The 19,073-nt window shown below is 40.5% G+C and overlaps 1 protein-coding gene across 3 annotated transcripts in view; it reads right to left on the bottom strand.

Moving 5' to 3' along the window:
* Positions 1 to 18,666, bottom strand: part of LRBA (LPS responsive beige-like anchor protein) — a 421,265-nt gene extending 402,599 nt beyond the window's left edge. For all 3 annotated transcript variants that reach the window (XM_086464075.1, XM_086464077.1, XM_086464076.1), the window contains exon 1: positions 18,436 to 18,666. In XM_086464075.1, the coding sequence (XP_086320201.1) occupies positions 18,436 to 18,666 (231 nt within the window). The remainder of the gene's footprint in view (positions 1 to 18,435) is intronic.
* Between the last annotated feature and the right edge of the window lie 407 nt (positions 18,667 to 19,073).

Raw genomic sequence — 19,073 nt, 5'->3', positions numbered from 1 at the left:
TGTATGTGGGCTTTCCAGGCAAAGAAAGGCTGCAGTGAAGGACAGCTAAAGCAGTAACACAGCTCTTTACTGAAGCAGAAAATACAGATGAAACAGACAGTAACAACATTCTCTCAGAAAAAACTTAGCAGTGGCAATCACTTCATTGGCACCACAGTTCTGCACTGAGAGAACCAAAGAGGAAAGCACTGGGTTATGGAAAATAAAGCTACGGATAAAAGCTCCTCTCCATGGAAGACTCTTAAATTCCTGAAATATTACATACTCATTTGCTCAGCAACCACTTTTAATTTGACTGTGTTTATCCTCAGCATCTATTATACTACTTTAACTCTGTTACACATGGCACTACAGATGGTGCTAAATGACTCCAGGTAATCAGAAGAATGCTCTTGTGAGATAATAACATTTAAGAGGAGATAAAATTGGATTTCTTTTTCTTATTATGTTCCAGCCACATTTCTCACTGTGTTTAATACAAAATTCATTTCAGATTTATAGAGCAGTAATATTTTTGAAACCCAAAAATATGTGAATGAAGTCAGTCATATAAAAAACAATACTTTATAACACTGTCGAAACTAAACTGAGAAATGTAGCCATTTAAGGGAGAATTTTAAAAAGCTTGATGGGGAGACAGGGAAAAATTTCTCTGCTTATGCCTCTTATTACTCCAAAAATTAATAATAGTTTTTATTCACACTGCAATGTTACATTTATGAAATCATCCAATTTACATATTTCAACATTTAACATGCATTTGGTCCATGAATCACCCTACTAGCTTTAACTCTTTCCATCAAATCCAGAAGTAGATTCTCATAAATTTAGGATCATCATCTTAGGGGACAAGAGATAATTTTTTCAAATTAAAAGCACTAGTCCAGTTAGCAGTTTAAGGAGTTTCACGCATTGGGAGTATATAATACTCTTATAATATTTGAGGCTCTTGTTTCTAGCCTCAAATGGTTGTTAGTGGTAACCAGGTTTATCACCGTCTGCAGCGATGGCAGTGACAGCAGCAAAGCAAGCCAGATACTCTAAATTATAACACATCTGTGCTTCCTTGGACATCATCTTTTGCACCTGGAGTTTGCTGCACAAAACCAGGCAACTTCTAGATTTGTACACAACATATCTCTGCCTCATGTACCAGAACTCCAAAGAGCTTTAGCTGAAAAAAATTACACATCTCTGACTTTAGATTTGAAAACCTGGGAATTTTCATTTCCATCTTGAGATCTTCCTCATTCAAAGCTTCTTCTTCGGTCCATACATTCCAGAGAATTAGGAGATAAAACAGAAAAACAATTACCACTGTCATTTTTAGGGCCCAGTAAATAGAACCACCACAGTATTTTCAACATGCTTTCTTTAATTGCTCTTTGTACTGAAAAATAATTACTATTATTTCTACTGCTACATGTTATTCTTCAGTTTTTTTAAAAAAAATAAAAGCAACATTTTGCACTCATACAACTACTATTATTTGGTTTCAAGCAACTATTGCACTGAACTTCTAGCATGAATCAATTTCAGGTTTTAGGATACCCTGCTTCAGAAACTTCTGCCTGCACAACACAGCCTGTCTCCTGCCTTTACAGAAACAAGCCTCTCACTATACTCTGTCAGTCACCAAGAACAGCTTTTGTGTTCATTTCCTCTTTCATAAGTAAGCATTACATAACATAGCGGTTGGCAATGAGGTCTCAACATGTAAAGATGCTAAAATCTTCTCATAATTCACAGCAGTTAGCAGAAGGTTAACTTTAGGGGAGAAGAGATTGTTTCAACAAAACATAGAAGTTTGTCATCTTCCCAATAGATTAAAAAAAAAAAGTTGTAGCTCCTCAGCCCCAAGTCTACCAGAGGACTTGAGTGTTTATAAATTTTCTGCAGTGAGAACTGCTGTTAACACAGGTCACAACCATATCAACTCAAAATTCCAGACAACACAGCTTCATGTTACACTGTCTAAAGTTATAGAACGATATCACCCTCACTAGAACTTTAATATCTATAACCTCGTTTTAGGTTTTAGGTCATTGCCAATTCAGCTAAATACTACTTTTCTGAAGACCTTAAGTCACAGTTGTAACAGTCTACAAACAGCTAAAAAAGTACCTATATAGTAAATTACATCCCTTAAAAACTAGGTTTTTAAATTATTATTATTATTATTATTTAACATAGGGTAACTACTGAACTATCACAACAACGTCCTATTGGTAAATTGGCTTTTCAGCATTATTGTTCTTATAGTGTTCAGGAGGTGATCAATACAGACACCCACATTGTCTTAGAACACTAAGTTTAGCCCATTTGATAGTTTCTCAATTTCTAGTTTTCTCATTTGACAGTATCATTTCAGTTTCAAGATTTCAGTCCTTCAATCTAGTTTTCTCATTTGACAGTTTCACTTATTTGCTTGGTTTTAAGCAGGTTTCTACTTTTTGCCATGTGCTGTGCCTCAGTAATTAGAAGACAAACATCTGAATGGCAACCTACATGTACCTAATAGCCCTCAGTAGACGCTTCATGACTTTAGCTAACAGCAGTGGAATCCCAGAATACATCCTGAAATTTATTGACAGATTATCCTGAAATATATTTAGAGACTATCTCATTGTCCTATGATCAGTAAATCATCCCACTTACTTAAACACAGGGAGACTAGAAGAGAAGACAAGGAAAATCAGCCCTTCATAAGAAGGACAGGTTGTTACTCTTTCAGAACAAGAACCGAGCCTCAGCCTTCTAGCTACCTGCTAGCAGCAATCCTGCTCTTACAACAGGCTTCACAGTGAAACAGAAGGCATTCCTTGTAGAAAAGGTACAAGAAAGATGGATGCTGCTGCAATTTTATTATTTCATTCTAGTTTGTAAACATTATGTGGCCATTTATTGGAAGAGTTATGTTGAGTCACACCAAACAATTAGAGCGTTAATTCAACATCAGCTGCCAAATTCGGAAAGGTACCAGCACAATTAGTTTATTGTTCTCTTTCAAAAAAGGATCAAGACTGACACTACTCTGCTTGTGACTTCTAATCAGGAATTGTAACTACTTGTGACTTCTAATTAGGATAATTTTTATGCTACAATATCTTTTGGTGAAACACAGGAAGACCAGTTTACTAAGACAAGCACCTTGAAAAAAAAAAAAAAAAGATAATTTTCTCAAAAATCAAATAAGCCTTTGTAACACAAATGGACTTACAATGCATAAATGACACCACTTTCAGCTGTTTCCTGAAAAAACAGGTATTTTCCAAGGAAGGCTGACTAGTTGCTTCTCTCAAGCTTCAAAAACTAAAACAGAAGATGAAGATCACCTCATTCACTAAACTTTTCAAATTATGAAGATACTTCCATGTCTCCGCACATACAGTAAGGATGAAAAGTTCAATTCCCTAAAAAGAGGATTCTCCCTGTCTAAGCAAAGTTGTCTTTCAGTACTATTTAGAACGACAAAGAATATTCTGCTGAAGTAATACAAAGTGAAGACGGTAGTAGAAGGCACACAGAGGCTACTATTGGCTCATGGAAGCAGTAAAGCTATCAAAATTTTGAAAAATATGACAGGACTTTGGAATGAAACTTAAGTCAGTGTTTGAACTCATTAAGTGCCACTGGAGTTACAGAAACAAGCACCCCAGCAGATAACACAACAAAGATAACATCCCAGGTACCACTGGCATCAGACTGTATCATAGTAGCCTGCCTCCCTCTCTCTTGTCAGGAGTTGAGGCAACTGCAGAAGGAGGAAAGAGAAACATTAATAGAGCTACTCCTACCCCAAGAGTATGGCTGGAAGAAACCTGAATTGGATACTATTTCCCTACTTTCTTTTAAAAGCAAAAGGAGTTCAGGCTTCACATAAAAACACAATGCAAGGAGCATAATGAGGCAGCTGTAGACCCGGGTACAGTCTTAACCCTTCTTGATTTACAAGTAGGAAGCATAGTACAACTTGCTGGGCTGAGAATTGGGAAGCCCAATATGATTGTCCTTCTTTTCTAGGTCCCAGATGCATTTCCTAGGCGTCTGGCTCAACCCAGCAGAACATACACATTTGCTGATGCTTTGAAAGCAGCAAGAGTCTGTGTGTTAGAAGAGTTTATCTGAAAAAAGGCTGAATCCATACATGTCTCTGAGGCACAGCATCATACCGTGGCTGCAAAAAATTGGTAAACTTCAGAGAAAATCCTCAAAGGTTACTTAAAATGGAACACATCAGGCAATCTTAATGTACGAATTAAGATTCATACTCTGACTCTTAAGAACAACTTTTCAATTATTTTAACATCTTTTCTAGATTTCATTTTAAAATCCTGAAATCCCATCTTGAGGAACCAAACTGACTCCTCCTCATATTCAATGCTTAATCCTGAGGATCTGTAATTTAACCCAAGTGATGCAGTCCAATAGAAGTCAATGGCATCTTTACTTACAACTGGACCAGTTCACAGGGAGAAGAAAATGGACATCAACTTTCCAAATGTTTCTGCTAAATAGTTTATTTATGATCTCATAAAAGCTTTTGAAGCTCAAGCTTTTTATTACCAACACTGAATCTACATTGTAGATTGTAAGAATAAATGATACAAAAATACAAAGACAGAACTTCTCATTCACTTATGTTGCCATTAGAACAAAGGAGTGATTGTGAAGTATCTCTTCACAGAGCAGCACTGAAAGCACAGCCCAGGAGGAAAATATCTTTCAACAGCAGCGACTGTTTCACGCAGTTGCCTTGAGGCACTTTAGTTTGCATCACCTATGCAAAATTATCACTAGCTTCGGTGCCGCCAGTTCTCTGCAGTCCTATACATGAATGCTTCCAAAGCAGGCAGCTCCTGTACAGTAGAAGTAGATTTTTCTAGTCCTTTGCTACTTGTTGAGTAACCACTGGGCGGACTTACTGAGATGCCTTCCCCTGTACAGCAGTGAGGGAGTTTCCAGGGTGGAATGCAACCAACATGCAAAAAAATTTGTTCCACGGCAATTCCCTAGGCAACATAACCTGCAACCTTAGATGTCGGCAACACAAGGGGAGCTTGATGTGCTGACTCTAAGAGAAATAATACGGAGGGTGGAGCGGAGTGGAGACACTGCGACCAGGCTCTGAGATACCATCGCTGAGATGGGAACTTGACGATACTACGGAACTGATAAGATGCATAGTTGCTACCCTGGGCCAACGATCTGTCATCTTTTTGACAAACTCATGTCCTGAAGTGAACTTGGCTTATTATAATCTCATTATAATACCAAAATGCAACTCCATCCCAAAAGCTACCCATCTCCCAGGTGTGAGCAACCCTCACTGAGCCTGTGCTCTGAATTTTTCTAGTCTATACCTTCAAAAGCAAAGCAAGGGAGTTTTACACCAATTATAACAAAGGTTTGTGTGGCTAGAGCCCCTCAAGCTTCATCTGAAAAGTAAAAAACAGTATAAAAATGGCTTAAGAGAGAAGGATGTTAGGGAAGACACCATCAATGACGAGTCATGGACCATCTTAGACTTTTGGGATCGGTCAATGGACTAAGCCCTGAGCTTCTCTTCCCCGCCCCCATAGGCACACCTTTGGGTAAGACTTGAACACTCAGTTACACCAAGTGCTCCTCAGGAAACTTGGAAATCTCTATAGAGTTGCTTTTATAACTTAATGCGTTTTATAGCCAGGCTGCATTGTTCTTATTTGAAATTTGCATGTCCTTTGCAGACAGTGAATTTATCACCAGCATCCCAAAGAACTTGTGCATCTGTTGCTGCTCCAATAAACTTCACTGTTATTAATCTAGCAGCGTGAGCTCTTTTGAGCACAACCACACTCCTACCTGTGGCCGTGCTAGTTTCATTGAGTGCTGCTAGGCTGATATTGGACATGACAGGACTCATAGCACTGAACTGGGCATCACTCAGAATCTATGCCCAGCCACCCCCAGTGCCTCTGATACCCAAGGACAAGCTGGAACGCAAGGGGGTTTATTTTCTGCCAAATTCCTTTACCCTTTAACACAACACTACTCTAGGTATCCTTACAATCTTGTAGAAAAATCTGGACCTTCATCCTCTTCCTAGGAAACTGAAATTCAACTAAGTGTGCCATATCAGTCATGACCACCTACTTGGAGCAAGTAAGAGTAGATTGCAGAAATTTTGTTGCACCTGATGGATGAAAGGAAAGAGCCCAGCCTGACACTTAGGGGACCTGCTAGGTTTACAAAATTAGCAAATAAAAATAACACTTTCTTCTCCTTGCTTTTATACCACGATCTTTGACGTGGAACAGGCACAAATGTATCTCAAAGAGGAGTATGCTACTTCATAATACCAAACGCAGTGACTGTATAAATACCTCACTAGTTCACAGTACCAGAACACAGAACTACACCACACAGATATCATGACTACATTACACATAACAAAGCACTGCCTGAAGCCAAAAAAAAAAAAACCAAACCACGCTTGGGTAACTAACATTTAATTATATAGTTGCTATATTGCCATACGTACATTTCATTATTGTGTTTTCCTTGACACCACAGTTAATTCAATCAGAGACAGCTAGCACTGCACTACACTCCCTAATAAAGGGTCCCTCCCCACCTTTCCTGCAGGCCCCCTTTAAGTACTGGAAGGCCACTACAAGGTCTCCCCGGAGCCTTCTCTTCTCCAGACTGAACAACCCCAGCTCTCTCAGCCTGTCCTCATGGGGGAGGGGCTCCAGCCCCCTGATCATCTTTGTGGCCCTCCTCTGGACCCGCTCAAGCAGGTCCATGTCTTTCTTGTGCTGGGGGCCCCAGAGCTGAACACAGCACCGCAGGTGGGGTCTCACCAGAGCAGAGTAGAGGGACAGAATCACCTCCTTCAACCTGCTGGCCACGCTTCTTTTGATGTGGCCCAGGATGCAATGGGCTTTCTGGGCTGCGAGCGCACACTGTTGGCTCATGTTCAGGTTTTCATCCACCAGCACCCCCAAGTCCTGTTCCACAGGGCTGCTCTTGATCCACTCATCGCCCAGCCTGTCTCTGTGCTTGGGATTGCCCTGACCCAGGTGCAGGACTTTGCACGTGGCCTTGTTGAACTTCCTGAGGTTTGCACGTGCCCACCTCTCCAGCCTGTCAAGGTCCCTCTGGATGGCCTCCCTTCCCTCCAGTGTGTCCACGGCATCACACAGCTTGGTGTCATCCACAAACTTGCTGAGGGTGCACTCAGTCCCACTGTCCACGCCACCAACAAAGATGTTGAACAGCACCAGTCCCAATATCAATCCTTGAGGAACGCCACTCATCACTGGTCTCCACTCAGACATCGAGCCGTTGACCGTGACTCTTTGTGTGCAACCATCCAGCCAATTCCTGACCACCAAGTGGTCCACCCGCCAAAGCTGTGTCTCCAGTTTAGAGACAAGGATGTTGTGCGGGACAGTGCTGAACGCTTTGCACAAGTTCAGGTAGATGATGCTCTTCCCTTATCCACCATCGCTGTAACCTCATCGTAGAAGGCCACCAAATTTGTCAGGCACAATATGCCCTTAGTGAAGCCATGTTGGCTGACACGAATCACCTCCTTACTTCCCGTGTGCCCTAGCTTGTTTCCAGGAGGATGCACTCCATGATCTTGCTGGGCACAGAGGTGAGGCTGACTGGCCTGTAGCTCCCTGGGTCTTCCTTCTTCCCCTTTTTCAACATGGAGGGTATGTTTCCTCTTTCCCAGTCACTGTAACTTCACTTGTCTGCCATGATTTTTCTAATATGATGGATAGTGACAAGATCATGACATTTAGACAGTCAGGTTTTGATTTTAAAAGTTTGAATTCAAAACAAATATTTTATAATCAAGTTTTAATACAGTACAGTTACAGCAATTAAACTAAACTATTCATTTGCGATGTTATTTTGAGACAATTTCATTGGCCAGATTTAGGTTGTTCCTCTAAAATCTTACCTTTATTCATATGACTGGAATTGAAAGAGATCCCAGTGACCATTTGCATATCTAATCAAACACCCCATGGACATATCCATCTTTACAGTGCCAAGAACAACAGTAAAGGCATCAAGATTAAGTTAGCTCTAAAGTGAAACTTTAGAGCTAACTTCGTATCCAGTTTTCCATGCTTCTCAATTTGCCACACAAAACCTATCTGAGGGGAAGCCTGAACCGACAAGTTTCCTTGTTATAGTCATCTACATCATCTGACAATACGAAAACTATTTTTCCCTTTTTAGGGGGTAGGCAGACAATACACGACACTAACTTGCATTTTTTCAGCTTGCTCATGGCTTCTCTCAAGACAGGACACAGAGGTACTAAGCCCACTCCTAAACCAAGATCTATTTGGAAATAGGGATATCACTTTTCTGCAAAATGGATGCACCATCGAGAAGCAAGAAGCCAAGCTTCTGTTGCCTAAATTCTGTCTTTTTGCAGTATGTCTAGCCAACTCTAGTGACCTTTCAGTCACCGGACAAATCCCTCTACCTGAAGATAATTCACCTTCCAGGAAAGAAATCATGATTCTGCACACCATAAAGAAAACTTTACTAAAGCCCTAACACGTGGGCAAGAAATCCACAGTCTTCCATCTCCAAATCTTTCCTGTCACGTATGAGTGACTCCAGAACCTTATTCAAACACCTTAACCACAAGGTCTGAGATTTGTTTCTTTCTGTGCCTTCTCTCCATACCCATGAATCTGGCATTCTTCATTGTCTACAAGCCTAGTCTTCACAGAAGAGGTATTACAAATGTTCCCTTACGAGTCATGACACCATCGCTATGCACTCCTGACAAATGGCAATCTGAATGTCTTCCTACTAAGGACAGAAATCAGTGTGGCTTTCATTTCCTCCATAGGTGAGACTTTAAGCCAGCAAAATTCCCGAAGAGCAATATACATTTCACTTTAAAAGCAGCAGACAGGCAGACCACAAGTCTTTAGTGCCAGGTCTCAGATGAGTCATGGAATAAACATCTTCCCAAAAGCAATACCCCTGCCAGTCAGGTCATCCATAGCAACTGCAGCACACAGTGTCATTCCCAGCTCCCCAGCCCACTAAAAAACCCAGTGAGTGCTCAGGACTCTTGCAGCCAGCAGGCACCAGGTCACAGAAGAGAGGGGAGGGGAGCACAGAAAGGACAAAGCAGAGTGTTCTTGGTGTGAGATTAAATGGTAAATAATCTAGGACAGCACAAGATTGGGACCTTACTTTTGAGGAAGAAATGGGCAAGAAAACAAGGAAATCTTTTCCCTATGAGCATTTACTGATTTGCATAAAGATAGGAAGCTACTGGTAGTTTCTGTGCCTGAGAACCCTTTTCACAGCACTTTACTGTTGAGTTGGGCACCACTGCTACCTCATTTAAATCAAGGAAATCTTATGTGCTGAGAACATTGTAGTTTCAGAAGGTGACCCTTGACTGTAGATTACAAAGTGGACAGAGAACTTTTTGCAATCCAAATTGAAATATCCATTCCCAGCATCTCAGTGTTCTCCCATTCTGTAGCATCAGCAATATATAAACATACATAGCTCCCCATCTCACATTAGTTACTTTGAAACATATTCTAACTGTGCAGTCACAGTTGCTCTGTTTCATACTCCATATCAGATACCTAAAAGTCAGGCATCATGGCACCTAAATTATTATACACTGGAACCAAATCCTACAGTATAACTAAGCTCCCATTAGAGAAAAAAAAGGAAGCTTGCAAGTTCTTTTCAATGAAGTTCACAACCAAAACTAGACAAATCACATGCTTAGTTTCAACAAAAACATTATCAGGAGGCAGATGCTGACTGGACTGATAGTTTCCATTTGTTTATTCAACAGTCATGCACGCACCATTACCAACATTAGTCATTTGGTTCCTATTCTAGCCCCGATTAAATTGTTTTAAGGCTTATCAGCAATTCTACTTCTGCATCATTGGCCATTTTTTTTAATTTATGTCCATGATTCCACATAAAGAACCTCTGTTTTTTTTTTTTCGTTGTTTGTTTGGGGTTTTGGTTTGGTTTTTTTTTTAAGCACTACTTGATTCCAAGGTCTGCCTGAATCACTAATAATCCTGTAAAAAGTAATTGTCCTTAGGAACGCAGTTTTAATCCCAAGATATGCAAACAGCATAACTTAAAGATTTCTCTAATAACAGACTACTAAAAGTTGCAGGATCTGCAAAGCCTTTATTCAGCAATTCTGTAGCAACAGGGTTTACCTTATTCTAGCAAACAGCTCCCCACCCACCCTCATCCCAATCATATTTGGAAAAGCAACCAGCACAATCCCCACCCAAACCTGCACAGTTTGAGAAAGGAACCAATTTGCGAGAGATTTATCAAGGAAACATTCAGCAACCTGGACTCCATAACCACATACTTCCCAGTCCACTGCAAGATGCTACCAGTTCTCTTGCTGCTCTTTAATAAGAGAAATTGCTCTCCCGCTGCAGTGACATCTTACCTGCTGCCCACTGGTGCCTCTAGCCTTTCAGCATTTCCAAAAGAGAGAATAAGTAAGCTACAGGTCACACTATGCACTGTTACTATTTTACACGGCTAATCCAGTATAAAACTAGAAATCTGGAGTATCTAAGTGGGGCAAATAGAACAGGCTTCACTGCATTAATTTATTTCTGTAATTTCTGCCCACACCATAGAGAACAACTGCTGATGGCAAGGGGGGGGGGGGGGGGGGGGGGGGTGCAACAAAAACACACATAACACACTTCCATAGAACAGACGAGTCTGAAGCAGTTACTTTGGTTTTGATTTTCAGTTGCAAAAGAAAGCTAACCTAGTAGCTCTTTAGGTGTTGCTTTCTTCAATTGCATCAACAAAACAGAACAGGTTTTTGCCTGAACAACCACTTCGAGCTTTTCAGTCACACCAAAAATAATCTGAATTTGCTGTACAGTGCAGAAGAAATTTTGGCTAGATGTACGTAGAACACAAACACAGCAACAGAACTACTCATATGCATGCTGCAGTAAAGAGACTTGCAGCTCAAACATGCAGAGCACTTTACAGAAGGCAACAGAGCACATGCTATTCCCACTAGGTATTCTCATTTAAATATCATCTCCAGGCAGCTATTAACAAGAAAATCATGCCTGGGACATAGCTGCTCCCAGCTCTCCAGTTACTACTAGAGGAATCCAGTGCAATAGAAGGCATTAGGTTTTCTTCTCCACAAATTAGTTTCTATTTAGAAACCACTTATACCTATTTGGGAAGCTCTGGAATCTAAGGCACTGTAGCAATGCAAGCTCTTCACAAATTACAAGCAGCTTGCAGTATCAGCACAAAGACTATTGTGTCACTGGAAAAGGTGCAATTGCCACTCATGCAGCATCACTATTTAACAAATTTGATTACAGTAGTTGTGCAAGGATGCATCTCGATTGCTATCTGCTCTAAATATGGAGCACTGCATGCTGGAAACTACAGCCTCCACTGGCCGTGCGAGGAATCAAAAAAGCAGGTGGCAATAGTATCCTGTTTTATGCAAATTAATTAGAGCCCTCAGATACCTGGCAAATGGCCAGAGCTCCCAGACAGACAGTCTGAAGGTTTCCCACAGGAAAAAAAATGACCACACCAGTTTTTGGACAGTCAATAATATGCTCTAGCACGATATCAAGTCTAACAGAAAAGTCCAAAATTAGTTAAAGCAGAAACGTAATCTAAATTAGGACATTAGTAATTAGGTCAAGCTAATACCAAAAACCATCATGCAAAATGTTATGAAGAGGCCAGCAAAGCCTCCAGGGCTGGGGAAGACACTTGAATGGCAGAAAGTTAGATAAATGTAATTAGTGATTATGAATAAAAACTTTCTTCCAGATTGACCCATTTAAAATAAATAGAAGTTCTTTTTAAAGATATGCATAAATTTAATGCATACAAGACCGAATTTGCCAGAAAAGACTCTTGAAGGGTTTTAGACACAGAAGCACCAAAGGTAGCAAGTAGCTATTTCACATCCAATGACTGAACAGCAGATCTTATTTAATCTGTGCAACAGATTAAGTCTTCCTCCTTAAGGTTCATAAAGAACTTCATAACTGCATGACCACAGAAGCTGTAACTCCTGTAAGTTACCAACTTACCTAGTAAATAAAAAAGTCAGAACACTATGTCAAGTGGAATACAGTTCAGAATGACTGCACGTTCACAATAGGCGGTAAAACAAATCTACAGATACTGAAAGACGCCACACAGAAAGCTCATTTTTATCTTTCATCAGACTTCAAAACTTAAGACAAGAAAAAAAAATAATCACACTTGATGATTTTCAGAAGACTGGGACTTCTCACCAAGCTTCAGTATCTGAATGTACAATTGACCAGCCACTGAGCACTGAACACCATATCAAACCAACACTGCCTTAGGAAAGAATTGAGCAAATACTTCATCTCTGATTTTCCTCAACCTCCAGTATTCATCCAATACAGCCACTTCAAAAACCTTCTTTTTACTCACACTCCTCTTGAGTCTGCACACTTTGGTTCATCCCTCCAATAATTTCTTTCAAGACACATGAATAATTATCTATTTTTATCTCACTCTGCAATATCCAGCCTTTGTAGCAACCTTGACATGCCATCCGCCCATTTCCCTGATGCTTCTGACTAATTTCATTCTAGTCCCTAATCCGCAAATGCTTTTCCTGAGCCGGTCCATATGGCCACTACGTTACTGTGCTCTCTGCACCACTGGGGTCAGGCCCATCCAGCCCGTATTGTCTGACACAGGTGATACAAAATACTACTTAGAGAGAGCAAAGCAACCACAACAGATACCTGACGCTCTCTCCTTTGTTACAGGACACCAACTAGAAAAATCTGCCATTGAACTTACATGTTCCCCTCTAAAAGGGAATTCTAAAGTAAGCTATGAACACATCTTAAATGGGCTTACTCGTAGAATGGACTGCTAATTAAAAATTGTCTATCAAATATTGCATTATTAAAACATGATATATGTAAATGCCTGGTTCAGCCTTGCTTTTTTAGCTTTATTCTAGGTTTGTAGAGACCTTACTAATGGCAGTACAGGATGCCAACACTTCTGGAAAACACAAAGCATGTGCCATTCACAGGCTTTCAGAGGCGCTTGATCATGAGAAGCTATAAAAACTGGCCAGTTAGAGGAACAGTGAGAAAAACTGAACATTTTCCTGGTGGTCTTCAGATTTTGTTCTCCGTATTTTGTTATCCTACAGTGTGTTTTAAGTTGCAGTCACAGAACGGAGTTGATACCCAATCCAAAGTACAAATAAGCTCCTCTTCAGAGCGTAGAGAATTTTATTCTAAACTGTCAGCACGTCCAATTCAAGACTGCCATTACCATCTCACTTAACTACATTCCATGCTTTTCTCCACTAACCACAAAATTCCCCTAAATTCCTACACTTACTATATACAGTGATATTTCCACTAACTACAAAGTAATGGCCAAGTTGCATCAATACCTGAAAAAAAAAAAAAAAACAATACATGCCACTTCAACAGTAAGTGTACCCACAACTACTCAGAATACATTCTAACAAGATGGAGGTCTGTAATTCTTATTTTAAGTGAAGGACAGGTGACTCCCATTACTCAACAATTTTGAACCAGGTAAAGTCTGGCAAAAGACATCTCATCCTCATTTAGTCAACTAAACTTACCAAAATCACCTTTTACTGTTACCAAATCCCAAATCAGATGTCTTCAAAACCATGAAGATGACTTTGAATCAAGGAGTCTAAATTCACTCATCAAACTGGGCACAAGCCTCCCACTGTGAAGGGGCCAGCAAGAAGTAAGTTTGCACCTGATATATTCTATGAAAAGGACATTGAGACAGATTTGGAAGCACTACAGATCTTTTGTTGAATTCCACTCATTCACCAAGAGCAAAACCATGCATGATCACCAAGACAGCTGACTCTTCAATTTACTATGTTTGGTTTTGTTGGGTTTCGGGTTTGTTTGTTTGTTTGGGTTTTTTTTAAGAAAAACTACAAGCTTGACCCAGCTAAAGCCACAGTCTTACCTTATCATCTATACTGGAAACGGACAGAAGTGACTGAACTAGGATAACTGTAGCCAGAGGTGTACTCACTGGGAATCTACTAGGAAAGACTGCATATATTAAGAAATGCACAGAATTGCCAATAGGTGAATTATTTCTACTACTCTATCTGAAAGTTTCTTCATTAGTAGGAGGTTAACTTGCCTTTCTGTTTTAGTATGAAAAACACACAGCTATTTTAAGTTAGTAACAGATTCCACTACAAATAATTTATTTTTCCATTCTATCATCTTCTCCTACTAGGAGGTTTTTTGTTTTAATAAACTAAGAGCGAATGAAAGCAGATAGGAGGTAATAAACAGGAAATCACCTGATTTGTATACAAAGGAAATTCAAGGAGTTCTTGCTGCCCAAAGTTAATTAAAAATACAACTCACAATGCATGAGAAATATATACCCATAGTTTAGCTTACGGTCCGTCAGAAAAGTAACAGAATAGATTAATATCGTGTCCAGCTTTGGGCCCCTCTCTGCAAGAAGGACACTGAGGTGCTGGAGAGGGTACAGAGGCGGGCTGCCAAGCTAGTAAAGGATTTGGAGCATGTCCCGTATGAGGAATGCCTGAGGGATCTGGGGCTGTTTAGGCTGGAGAAGGCTGAGGGGAGGCCTTATCGCTCTCTACAACTACCTGAAAGGAGGTTGTAGCAAGGCAGGGGTTGGTCTGTTCTCCCCAGTAACAAGCGATAGAACAAGGGGAAATGGCCTTAAGCTGCATCAGGGGAGGCTCAGGCTGGATATTAGGAAGAATTTCTTTACTGAAAGGGTTGTCAGGCATTGGAACAGCCTGCCCAGGGAGGTGGTGGAGTCACCCTCCCTGGAGGTGTTTAAGAGACGGGTAGATGTTGTACTCGGGGACATGGTTTAGTGGTGTTGGTAGAGCTAGGACAAAGGTTGGTCTCGAAGATCTTGAAGGTCTCTTCCAACCGAAACTGTTCTATGATTCTAATACTTGAACAAGAATATACTTTCGAAGTTTTTCCCAGAATAATAAGCTTCTTTAAAGTCAGGATTTTCCTTCTCAATTTTAAGAAGTGCTGAAACACACAAAGCCATCTCCAACATGGGCTGGAAAACTAGGTTCTCAGACAATATCAATTAAAACAAAGCAGATCAATTAGAATATTTCTAAGAATAGAATATCTAAAGACAATAAAATGAGAATACTAGGGTTTTGATGCATGCTAGAAGTGAGCTCACTAAGCACTGTTATACTGCTGGACAGAGAAAATGTTATAGATGGTTCTCAGCTCCAAGACCCAACACTGCTGGACTGAACAAGTTATTTGCTCAAGAAATCAAGACTACAGAAGCTAAATTTCTTTAATAAGCAGCAGGTCAATTACTGTGCACTTTAGATTTTTGGCCTTTTAAGTCTTTCACATACAAAGCATGACTATCTCTTAAATCCTTAAAGATAAGGAACATCAAGACAGCACTTTGGGCTTCTCTTGTTTCTCCATCACAAACAAAGGAATTTACCATAACCTCCATATGCTACAGCAAGCTTGAAGAGCATAATTAAGAACAACATGTTTGCTCAAGAAATAAAAACTAGGTCAGCTAACCTCTGTTTTTAAAAGATAAACCTTTCACATTTGAGGGTGGTTATGCTATGAAGAGTAGGTATGTAAAAACACCTTTCAACACAGATTTGTCTAGCCCTCCTTCCATTCTGGCCTAAAGATGTCTCACTAGTGATTAAAAAATCCCCCAAATACCATATGTCTCTTCCTTTCAAAGTACAAGAAGCGAGCTAGCTGATTTCTGCTAGCACCACTGAGGTAGTGCAGTTATGAGTCACCAAACTGAATGAAACCCAATAGCAGGGGATACGTTGGGCTTAACCCCATCAGTAAAAATAGATCACAGCACGATTTTCGTACCTGCAAGTGAACCTGCACACACATAAGTAAACTTGCTCCAAAAGCTACTGGGAAACAAACTACCAGAAAAGTCATAACCAGAAATCACTTTTTTGTATACAAGTTAAACATTTTCTGCATACACGCACAGAAAAGGAAGTACACCATTGCTAACCAATACTTCACATGCCTTAAATTCTGATCAGCGTGATTTCAGAGGTATTAATCAACAAAACAAAGAGGTCACAGCTAATGACTGAATGGAGGCAGAACTCAAGGACAGACGGATGAGTATTGCTTTGTAGGGAGATCTCATATCCCAGAAAGCTGTACTAAAAAGCCAGCTTAAAAGTTTTTTTAAAAAAAATAAGAGATGCTTTCTGTAACAAAAACTATGAGTTTGTTAGCTGGTTTGGTTTTTTAAACATTCCAGTTTAATAAAACCACAGAACATTGAGACATCTTCACCTTACAAACTAGTCACCAGTAGTTGTTGTTTTCCTGGGATCCAGAGAAACCAAGGGACCTATTTTTTTTCTATATTGCCTAAAAATTTGGATTTTGTTCTCACATAATCCAGGCGAAGTGTCCTTACTACCAAACTATTAGTTGTTTCATGATAGCTATCCACTGACTGCTTCTGCTCTGATAAAATAATGTGGTGCAGGAACATGAACTTCAGCCTCACACATCGTAGGCATGTGTGCTGGAACAGCTGGAGGATCTTCTTGGAAAGGTCAGTGTTGTTTCACTAGCAGAAAAAAAGTGAAAACACAGTTTCAAAAATTTCCAGAAACAGGGCCAGAAACTGTCCCCTAATTCTATTTGAGAAATGAAGACCCAGGAGAATGCAATCCACAAGTCAAATTCTCCAGACCTCTTAAATCTAAAACCGAGGATTCTCTGTATCAAGACAAATTTTTCCTTCCTCTCTTGTCCAAAATGCACCAGAAAAGGAATCCCAGGATCAAGGAGCTTTTACATTGTTAATTATTCTGCTGAACGTCTTTCCACTGCTGCCATAAAGTACACCTCCACTACACCACTCAAAAGACAATGCGATAAACAAAGTAAAATTTAACACTCCCATGAACAATTTCCCCTCACGTAAGTGTCCTAAATCGTAAACTATTTACCAGAATTTCCCTTGGAACCTCATGTCTATGTATCTGAGCACTGGGTTTTGTCAAGGACAATTGTCAACTAGGCTCAAAATAACTTAAATCACTTTTTCATACTTGAAGCATCCATGAAACCTCTGATCTGCACTTTGTTTTTGCCAGTACTGCAATTCCTCTGTATTGAGACTTTTATCTAAACAATTTAGAGCATTACACTCTGTTAACACAAAAATATTCAAAAAATAAACATTTATCATAACCCAAGAAGATAACATAAAAACATATTAAACAGAGAACACAAATATTTAGTGACCATTAAAACTCACATAGAGCAAAATATACTACTAACAAAACAACTGAAATGCAAACAGCATTTAAAAAGCAGTATGCCTTTTATGTTAACTTTCCTTTTCCTTGTTATCAAGCTTTATACTATTACATGCTCTCACTTCCTGGTTTGTCAGAAACCACACTGTTTTAAAGTCAAAGGTGCTCACTAAAAGGAAGGAGGAGGAACGACGAGTATTTTTAGACATGTTTTGAGACCTCTGATACTAGCAGAGTATCTTTGTAAACTTAAAGACAGGCTTTCTACTAATGTTTAGCCTCCTTCAGCGAGCAAACATTAACAACTAGACTAATTGTTTTAAATGTGGCCTAAAAAAGTCAACAGTGTATGTCTGCAGCTTACATACAACAGGAACAGTTGTATCCTCAATTTTTAGCGAGATCTGTTACGAAGTACTAAACACATCCATACAGTATTCAAAAAATAGCAGCTGACTACCTAATTCATTAATAAAAAAGGACACTGAAATCACACACTACTCCTCCCACTAAGCGAAGTAAAGCATTTGAACTGCTGCTCCCTGACACCTACCACCCCCCACAGACAGAACACGAAAGTTCTGCCTACTTCCAAAGTAAATGGGAAGCAAAAAGGGACGTAAACATCTTCACGGCAAAAGTTGTTTTGGCTTAAAACAACAACGTGTGTGTTTTGATGACAGTTTGAGTTACTAAATCAACACTTAACTTTCCTGTTGAGTACACCTGTTGAATGTTTAAACATAACAATACACTTCTCAGTTCTAAACAAAGCAGTAATTTCTCTGAGGCAAACTAAGGAGGATGCTGTTCAAACTTGTTCCAAGTTTAAAGGTATATATAGAGGCTCATACGCTTTCTTTTCAGCTTTTGAGATCCACAAGTAAAAAGAACCTAGCTGAAATCTAGTATGGTGGAAGTGTAAATGTAAAAAAAAAAAATTGACAGAAAAATAACATCAAAAAGCATGGGATTCTCCTGCATACACATGCTGTTCTTTTCTCTCACACCCAAAAAGGCAATCAACTTACCAGATTAAAGACAGTTTCGACTATGTCTCTGTTGGACACTTCGCCAACTTCCACCAGTCCTGTCAGCACAGCAAATTTCATCTTGATACCTCGGATGGGGACTCCTGGATTCAAAGGCTGCAGCACACTTCCCCCTTCACCAGCATTTCCTTCTTTTTCCGCTCCTCCTCCACTACCTCCTCCTCCATCATCACCTGTTGGCTGAACAACTTGTTTGTCTTCACTCGCCATGGCTAGATCACTTCAGGTTACGACTTGAAACGCCAGCGGCACGCTCGCCGCCCCGGGAAGAAGGAGTGACTTGGGCTCCCGGGAAGGTAAGCGGCGTCCCACTCCTCCTCTTCACCTCCGGCTCCCAAGGAAACCCGCGTCCGGCGGGGGAGGCAGGCAGGCAGGCAGGACGTGCCCTCAGAGTCCCAGCCCTCTCCTCAGCAGGAGGCGTCTGTCGGCAGCTCTCTGCCCTAAGGCAGGTATTTACAGCCCTGAAGGACAACCCGAGATATTTTCAATTCGCGGAGAGCCAGGAGCTCCCCACAAGCCCGAGGGTCCCACCTCCAGCCAGCGGCCCCCGGCCCCTGCCCCGCGCCGGGGAGGCGGCAACAGCTGCGGCGGCAGCGCTCACTCCTCTCCCCGCAGAA

This window comes from Leptosomus discolor, chromosome 4 (assembly GCF_034619465.1).
Source record: "Leptosomus discolor isolate bLepDis1 chromosome 4, bLepDis1.hap2, whole genome shotgun sequence".
In the NCBI taxonomy this organism is placed as follows: domain Eukaryota; kingdom Metazoa; phylum Chordata; class Aves; order Leptosomiformes; family Leptosomidae; genus Leptosomus; species Leptosomus discolor.
The sequence above is the reverse complement of the archived record's forward strand: the minus strand, read 5'-3'. Positions and strand labels throughout refer to the sequence as shown.